This window comes from Nanorana parkeri, unplaced genomic scaffold, assembly GCF_000935625.1.
Source record: "Nanorana parkeri isolate BGI_ZX_2015 unplaced genomic scaffold, ASM93562v1 scaffold963, whole genome shotgun sequence".
NCBI classification, from domain to species: domain Eukaryota; kingdom Metazoa; phylum Chordata; class Amphibia; order Anura; family Dicroglossidae; genus Nanorana; species Nanorana parkeri.
This window is the reverse complement of record NW_017307231.1, coordinates 636,890-645,793: the sequence shown is the minus strand read 5'-3', so window position 1 is coordinate 645,793 and position 8,904 is coordinate 636,890. Positions and strand designations below refer to the sequence as shown.

The 8,904-nt window shown below is 45.5% G+C and overlaps 1 protein-coding gene across 1 annotated transcript in view; it reads right to left on the bottom strand.

The window, feature by feature from the left end:
• The window catches only part of LOC108795374 (integrin-linked kinase-associated serine/threonine phosphatase 2C-like), a 16,857-nt gene extending 10,030 nt beyond the window's left edge, over positions 1-6,827 (bottom strand). The window contains exons 1-2 of the mRNA XM_018566617.1: positions 6,719-6,827; positions 397-519 (exon numbers count right to left, since the gene is read on the bottom strand). Coding sequence (XP_018422119.1) covers positions 397-519; positions 6,719-6,761 — 166 coding nt within the window. The 5' untranslated portion in view covers positions 6,762-6,827. The remainder of the gene's footprint in view (positions 1-396; positions 520-6,718) is intronic.
• Between the last annotated feature and the right edge of the window lie 2,077 nt (positions 6,828-8,904).

Below are 8,904 nucleotides of genomic sequence, written 5' to 3'. Positions count from 1 at the left end.
GGCGCTATATAAATACTATGTAATAATAATAATAGTGTGTACCCAGCTTTGATTGTCACCAAAATAAAATGCCCCCAGTGTAAGATTTATCTTCTTTTCCTGCCTGGGGACCCCTCAAAACTTTGGATCTTACCTCACTGATCACCAGGACATAGAGAGGGTGACCCTACTTAGAGGGTAGTCAGCAATAAAGAAAAAAAAGAAATGTTATCCCTTCCCTACTCTTTTCAAAAATAAGAAAATAAAGTTTGATTTTCAATATACATTAATCATTTACTCGATGATGGCATAATAAAGTAGCACACAATCTGGCTGTAATTGTGCCACTGACAAACACAGATGAGGCAGCCATTTTGACACACAAACTCCATGTGCAGTTTTAAGTTGTGTGAAAACCTTTACAAACTTTCTTTTCCTGGTGTTTGCCCTCATGGATGTCCGAGTCATTGGTTTCCGCTCTGCGTTTGCCACTGGTATTGCCATTCGGAGGTCCTGTCTCAGGAGAGGGTCCAGCTGGGGCTGAAAAACATTTCTTAGATTAGTGAAAATCCTCTCAATCAGGCTGTGAAATACAGTTTTCATATCACAAAAATATCTTTTATATAACTGGCTTGAAGCTCATTTGCACTTTTGTAGGTGATTAGCGTTTATTGTGGTATTGTAGAGGTGCAGTGATGATGTATATGTGTGGACATTTTCATGACTCACATTGCTGGCTTTCCTAATTCTTTTTATGGCTTTTTATTAGGCCTGAGCCCTACAAACTGAACATTTTCTCTGCAGGAAACTCAGTGTGACACTGGGGTCGGTTTGTAAAGCCGCTGACCCCCTCACTGTGAGTCATTGTTACAAGATCACTGAACACCAGCTCTGCCTTTTCAGGTCACAATACACTGTCTGGGGGGTTGCCACTAAGAATATTAATGAATAGGGGGAGAGAGCTCAGAGAGAGTTCATTTACACAGACTGCTTGCAGAGCACAGAGGCGGCCATTTCAAAAGGAGCCATGAAAAGATGAAGAGGACAGCTAACCAAAAAAAGTAAAGTTTCTGCATTCATTTACATCAACTGCATATGTCTGCTTCATGTAGATGCGGTGTACATCGCTGACATGTTTTTTTAAATACCTCCGCAAAAGGTGGAAATAGACTCCAAGCATATCTAAACCCAAAAACAAAAATGTCACATCAGTATGTAATAATGGTTTACCGGTCCTTAGATATGGTGGCTTAATTCCCCCCCCACCCTTATATCCACCTAATGATCCTGCCACTAACACTATAATAATACACTAATGTCTCCATTGCATCTATGGGGGCAACCATGGCTGTCATTCAGGTTGAAAATAGTAAGTCCCTCTGCACCCCTCACAACGCTCACGGCCCAAGTACTTGTAGTGGTGCTCGCAGTGACAATCACGGATGGCACCGTGCAACAAACAGAGGAAAGCAGAAATCACCAGCAGTCAGTAAATATCTTTGATCTCAATTTAATCGGACAAATCGTCAATTGTCATGTACAAAATAGCGACGTTTCGGGACCGGACAGGATCCCTTCATCAGGGCAACATCAATGGTTACATTGTCGCCCTGATGAAGGGATTCATGTACAAAATAGCGACGTTTCGGGACCAGACAGGATCCCTTCATCAGGGCGACATCAATGGTTACATTGTCGCCCTGATGAAGGGATCCTGTCTGGTCCCGAAACGTCGCTATTTTGTACATGCCAATTGACGATTGATCCAATTAAATGGACATCAAAGATATTTACTGAGTGCTGGTGATTTCTGCTTTCCACTGTCATTCAGGTTGGACGTCATACATGTGTGCTTTTATACATCTCAATTACATGGTGGATTGATGGAACTAGTAGTTTACAGAAGAAAGATGGTTTATGCTTCCTTTTCATCTCACAGGAAATTGTAGACGCTGCATTTCTGGCAGATCAAAAGTTATCGTCCGTACTTTCTGAACATGTTCATAGCCTGAAAAGTGAAAAGGAATGCGGCCACTACATCTAAAGACTGGTAATTTATATTAGTTTCACCTTTTAAGTTGCATTAGTAGTGAAATAAATGAACTTTTGCACAATATTCTAATTATTCGTGTTTCACCTGTATTACATTTCTGTTTTGGGGTTTATATATCCTTTAAAGTGTACATATTACATCATGGCACCAATCAATCTGCATGCTTTTTCAGCTCACTTTCTGTACTGGTGACAATGCTGTCACTGGGAGAGGAAGTCACATGTTGTGAACAGGGACACAATAGCATTTATTGTGGAGTGGAGAAAAAGCAGAATCTTCATAGGGGAGACTTCTCATCGCTTCCTGCCTATGGAAGAGGAGCTACACGAAATTTTGCTCAACTCCACCTCAAATAGGTATAAAAACTTCCACACGCTATCCAAGCAAAAAGAAAATTTGGATGAAATTTTAAAAAAATAAATAAATGAAGTGAACCAATATTTATTCCTTTGGACATTTATAGGCACAAACTTCCAAGATCCTGGGACTCTGGAAAGCAGAGACTGTCAGGCCTCATTCACACTAGAAATGTCAAACCTGCATTTATATACATTTAGAGGACATTTGTAAACACATATACATGCATGTGATGATTTGAAGGTCTTATTTACAGGGAGACAAGTACAGTACATGCATACAGTGTAAAATACACCTGGGAGCCCCATCTGGAGCATTTCTATGTTCATTGGATTGTATGGACATAAAACGCAAGTACCGGGGTTTGCGTGTGTGAGTTCCTGAACGTGGAAGTTTTGTGTATGGTAAATTACGCCCAATTGCTGGCAACTGTGTATACGCACATATAACCGCATACAGCAGATCCTATCCACACAATTCTATGAACACAAACGCATAACAGCTGGGGCTCCCATATGCAGCAAATATAAGTGTATTGTACACTGAACGCCCGTATGCCTGTATATGTGTCCATGTACATGAGCCCTTAATGGTATTATTCAAACTATCAGGGTAATTCACAAAGGAGTGAAGAGTTTGGAGAAGGAAGGAGAAGTGAACAATCTCAGACAACATAGATGATTTGAGTTCTCCAATTCAGCTCACTTTGCAGTTCAGTTATGTTGTCCTAGATTGTTCCCTTCTCCTGCCTTCTCCTCACTCTTCACCCCTTTGTGAATAACCCTGTTAGTTTAGCTGTGTTCAGTTTAGCTGGGTTTAGAGAAAATAGAGTGCTGCCCGTCCAGGGGCAGATTAGATACTCTAGACCAGGGGTGCCCACAAGGTCGATCGCGATCTACCAGTCAATCGCCATGTCCTCTCCTCCCGTCGCTTCTCTGGATCCCCGCTGCACTCCCCAGCGGGTATCCGAGAAGAAGTGAAGGAACCGGCGGCGGGGGAGGGCGGAGCCGCTGTCACAGAACTAATGCAGAGCGTGAGGAGTGAGAGACGCTCGGCCAGGATCTGACAGCCGGCGCCTCTCTCTCCCCTCACTGCTCGTCCGTTCTGTCACAGCGGCTCCGACACCCCCCCTCCCCCACCCGGCTGAAGTGCTCTTTGACTTCTCGTCGGATCCCCCGCTGCGGGAGAGCAGGGGGGGGGATGTAGAGGAGAAGCTGAGCCCATTTGTGCGTGGCCGAGCGGCAGAGGATCGGTACATGTCAGTAGTATGTACCAATCCTCTGTGCAGGACAAAACACTGGAGCGATCGGCTGATCACTCCAGTGTTTGTAAATAACTGGGGACACATAGTACTATGTGTCCCCAGTTATAAATGAATGAACAGGATGTGATTTACATCACCTCCTGTTCATTCATGAGTTTCTCAATGGGGAGAAGCACTCTGTACAGAGGCTCCTCCCCATTCAGAAACAGCTTGATAGTAAATATTTTCTGAATGAATGGGAAGCCTCTTTGCTTTCCATTCATTTAGAATAGAGGCTGCAGAAAAAAAGATTGAGGACTATGTGTCCTCAATTTCTTTTTCTATTTTAAAAGGGAAATATCAGGGGGCTTTTTAGACCCCTAATATTTCCCCAAAGCCCCCCCAATTAATTACGAAAATTTTAAAAAAATAAAAATGAAAATAAAAAAAAATTGTAAAAAATAAATTAAAAAAACGTTGTTTTTTTTCTTGCCTCAGGCGCAAAAGGAGCTGGCTACGGCTATGCTCCCGTGGTGCTCGTGCGGCTGCCGGCTGAATGTGTCAGACGCTACAGATGGAAAGGTGCAGGACACCCCTGAGGTACACACGGCAAGATGCTTGAAGTCCAGTGTGAAGTTTCCACAGTCTGTGTTGATTTGGGGAGCCATGTCATCTGCTGGTGTTGGTCCACTGCTTCACTAAGTCCAGGGTCAATGCAGCCGTCTGGAGCATTTCTATGTTCATTGGATTATATGGACATAAAACGCAAGTACCGGGGTTTGGGTGTGTGAGTTCCTGAACGTGGAAGTTTTGTGTATGGTAAATTACGCCCAATTGCTGGCAACTGTGTATACGCACATATAACCGCATACAGCAGATCCTATCCACACAATTCTATGAACACAAACGCATAACAGCTGGGGCTCCCATATGCAGCAAATATAAGTGTATTGTACACTGAACGCCCGTATGCCTGTATATGTGTCCATGTACATGAGCCCTTAATGGTATTATTCAAACTATCAGGGTAATTCACAAAGGAGTGAAGAGTTTGGAGAAGGAAGGAGAAGTGAACAATCTCAGACAACATAGATGATTTGGAAGTGTCAATGACATCGCCCACATTGCGATCGCCCGCACTCGGAACGCAGGCACATTAGTGCCTGCATTCCGGTCCAGTGCGATCTGCAAAAATAGTGCTCGCAGCATTTTTGCGGATCGCACTGGACTGGAACACAGGCACTAATGCAGGCGATCGCACTGTGGGCGAGGGGCCTGGCTGCGGTGCCATTCATTTCAATGTACCGCCACGCCCCTCAATGCAGGTGTTTTTTCGTTGGTAGATCTCAATGAGCTCATCATTTGAAACGTAGATCTCCAGATGAAAAATAGTGGGCGCCCCTGTCCTAGACACTGCTACTGGGTTTCATTTATCTAAATGCATTTCATGCAGGTAAACACGCAGTGTGAATGATACCATTAAGGGCCGGTTCACACCATACAGAACGTTCCAGAATGGTCAGCCTGTGGAACGCACTGTAATGCATTCCGGCCGGCTTCCTGTGTTCAGGGGCAGGAGGGGGAAGTCCATGGCACTGCAGCCACGCCCCCTGCCTGCAATGCGATCGCCCGCACCAGAACACGTGACCACGTTCTGGTCCAGCGCAAGCTGCAAAAATAGAGCTTTCAGCATTTTTACAGATTGCACTGGACCGGAACGCAGGCATTAACTTCAATGCAGCGCCATGCCCCCACCTGCAGGAAGCTGGCCGGAATACGATACTGTACGTTCCAGAGGCTGACCGCTTAAATAGAGCTTTCAGCATTTTTACAGATTGCACTGGACCGGAACGCAGGCATTAACTTCAATGCAGCGCCATGCCCCCACCTGCAGGAAGCTGGCCGGAATACGATACTGTACGTTCCAGAGGCTGACCGCTCTGGAACGCACTGTTTATGGTGTGAACCAGCCCTAAGGGTGCATTCACACCACAACTGGAAGGTACCCACAAGTCAACGGGTGGGTCCCTCGACTTGTGACTGTACCTTACAATTTCCTTCCAACCTGTTGCATTTTTTTTTTTTGCCAAGCTTTATGTGAAGTAACATGTCCTGAGTGGACATACTTCACTGTAATGGCTTGTGATGCGTTGCATTAGCGTTTGTTTTTGACACTTTGCAATGAAAAGTGGTAGAACATGCTCTACTTTTTTTGTCAGCACAACAGTGTGAACTGTCCCCACTCACTTTTCATTGCACTAAAAAAAACGGATGGTAGCGCAACAGATCCGGTGTGAATGGGGCCCAGAAATCATCACAGCACATGTGTGTAGAAACATCCTATGAACTCACGTATGTCACTGCCAGTGTGAATGAGGCCTTCGTACCTCAGCCTGTCACCGGGAGTCTTCTATCATAGAAGCCATTGGGCTGAAGCGACTTCCAGGGACAATCCGATCTACGTGTACGTTTGACAACGCGACTACCAAAAATCTGCAGATCCTATTTAATGAATGGGGTGTAGCAGCAAACACTGCACTTTCCCCATTTATGTACTACTTCCGTATTACACACACCACTATATTCCAAGGGTTGGCAACTCGGGCCCTCCAGCTGTTGTGGAACTACAAGTCCCATGAGGCATTGCAAGACTGACAGTTACAGGCATGCTGGGATTTGCAGTTCAAGCACAGCTGGAGTTGCCCACCTCTGGTTTGTACACTCTCCTTCGGTTCCTTCAAAAGAGTTCATAGAAAGCTGATGGAAAACCATCTGTATTATTAATAAGAAAGAATGTTATGTACATCAGTTGGATGATAATAATAATAATAATAAAGTGATATTTTGCATTGACAATGCACACTTGTACATGGAAGCTTTGATCACAGCACAGTGTGTGTACACTGAGAAGCAGGGACACTTCCAGGGACAGACCTCTCCAGCTTGTCCCTGGAAGTCCTGAACAGCTGCCATCACTGTGGTGTACTGGTGATGTGCACAGACTGCTCTGCTGGCATTGTATGACCCCCTGTGAGCTGCCCAGAGAAGCAATACGTCCGTTGGCCGGACAAGCCTTGTCTCCTCACCGGGAAGCTGCGGCGGTTCTGGTAACTCGTCGTACAGCTCCATCTTCAGCCACTTGGCCACAACAACACTGACTGAGCTCCTGCTCCTCTTCTCGCGAGATTACACACAGCGTCGGCCCTAGCAATGGGACTGTCAATCAACAACGGAGGCGGCCACATAAGACCGTAAAACCAATCACCTTGGACATGTTACAGCATATTCTTAACCAATAATCGCTCTCGACGAGAGGGAGCCCTGCTGCTGTCAGAAAATACTTATTCGCCCACTGGTATCAGACAGAATCTCTGCGTCCCCGCCCACGTCAGTACTCACTGCGCATGCGTACTTTCCTGTCAGGCGGACAAAAAAGGCCGTTCCCGTGACGTCATCTATATGAGACGCTGTAGTGGAGAGCATAGGGAGCATTGAGCTAGAAGCCGGAAAGGGGTCTTAGAGATCGGTATTAGATTGTTGATGAAGGCCGCAGCGGGACTAGAGGGGTAACTCGGTGACATAGTGTAAGCTAAGCAGGAGTAGATATATACAGATGGAGGGGTGGTAACAGGAAGGCGCACCTCCTTACAGTATATATGTCATTAGGGACATAGAGTTCATACACAACCAAAGGAGTAGTGCAAAGCCCGACTACGTACACAGTACTGGGACTAATGGAGGGGGTATAACAGGGACTAGCTGGGTGATGTAATACAGGCTATATAAACCTTTGTGAATAAATCCATACAGAGCCTTTGCTGCTAGTTGTGAATACATGTGTAAATTCAGGAAATTAGTATCAAGAGGCCATCGCATACTGGGCAGTAGATGTCCAGGAGTGCTCTAGACATGTATGCACATTGTTGAGTTGGGGGACATTGGATATTATTGTGTTCCTAGTACCATGTGAGTCTGGTGCTGCGCAGGCTTATCGGCACTGCAATGGCTGGCAGTATTAGGACCGGTGGATTTCCTGTCTGGAAGATTCATATTTACACCGAACTGAGGAGAAGGGATAGAGAGCAGAAGCAGGCCTTCGAGGAGCTCATCCTACAATGTAACTATAGCATTTCTTTATTTTGTGTGTTGATTGTCTGGAAATCTAATTGCAGTCGTCTGTTGAATCCTTTGGGTGTCCGTTAAAGTGGAAGTGACGAAAAACAGTAATTTCTTTTTTATGACAGAAGATTCTGTGTAAGTGGCTTCTGCCATAGAAGTTTCTTTTTTTTTTTCTTTTTTCTCTGTACTGAGCCACCAATGCGCAGCTTAGTGGCTCAGCAGGATTTTGGCCAAGAAGTAACCCCGTGGGCATGTTTGGGAGTTGTCATCAGGCCCGGGCCAATCAAGTGCCTGGAGAATCAGAACACAGAAGAAGACTTGGACGAAGATGGAAATGCTGGTGAGGGAGTAGAGCGCAGACATCACAGCGCTGGAGGGGATCACTTTGTCAGGTGAGAAGAAAAGCATGTGCTATTATGCAGTGCATATTAGCATGCTATGGCTAAACGCTCCTGCCTCCCTTCTTTTTATTATTGGCTTTCCATCTGGTTTAAATTATCACTGGGCCAATATCTCTGGTTCAATAACTCTGCACACAATGAGGCAGGGGCCCTGAGGCGGGGGGAACCTAGAATTAAGGTGACGCAAAACTCAGCAGTTAAAGTCACATTTTTTTGCCCTCCCCCAATGTTAATGTCAGCACTTACCTTAAATGATGTCTCTTAATCCGATCATCTTCCTCCTTCTTTCCTGTCCTTTTCAGCCTTCTCTCCAGCGCTGCGGCGGGTCTCCGATCCAGCGCTGACTCCTCTGTCCTTGCTGGCACTTCCTGTCCCACGATGTCTGCATGCGGGTGCACGCGTCCATAGACTTACCTTTGCGTCTCTCCTCGTCTCCTGGCCGAAAATCCGAACTGCGCCCGCCCCAAGATGCTTTGCGGCTGCCCGAGCAGTTCTGGATTTTCGGACAGGAGCGCGTGGCTAAGACGGGTAAGTTCAAACCGCTTTTAAAGCGTTTTTTTTTTTTTAAACTTCTTGCATATGTATACTGCCTGCTAGCAGTAGATATATGCAAACAAAACGGAGGGTTTAGAAACCTTGAAGTACCCCTTCAAGGTACTTGAATGCATTTTTAACTATTAACTGGGGGGAATTTATCAAAACTGGAGCAGACAAAATGTGGAGCAGTTGCCCATGGCAACCAATCAACATCT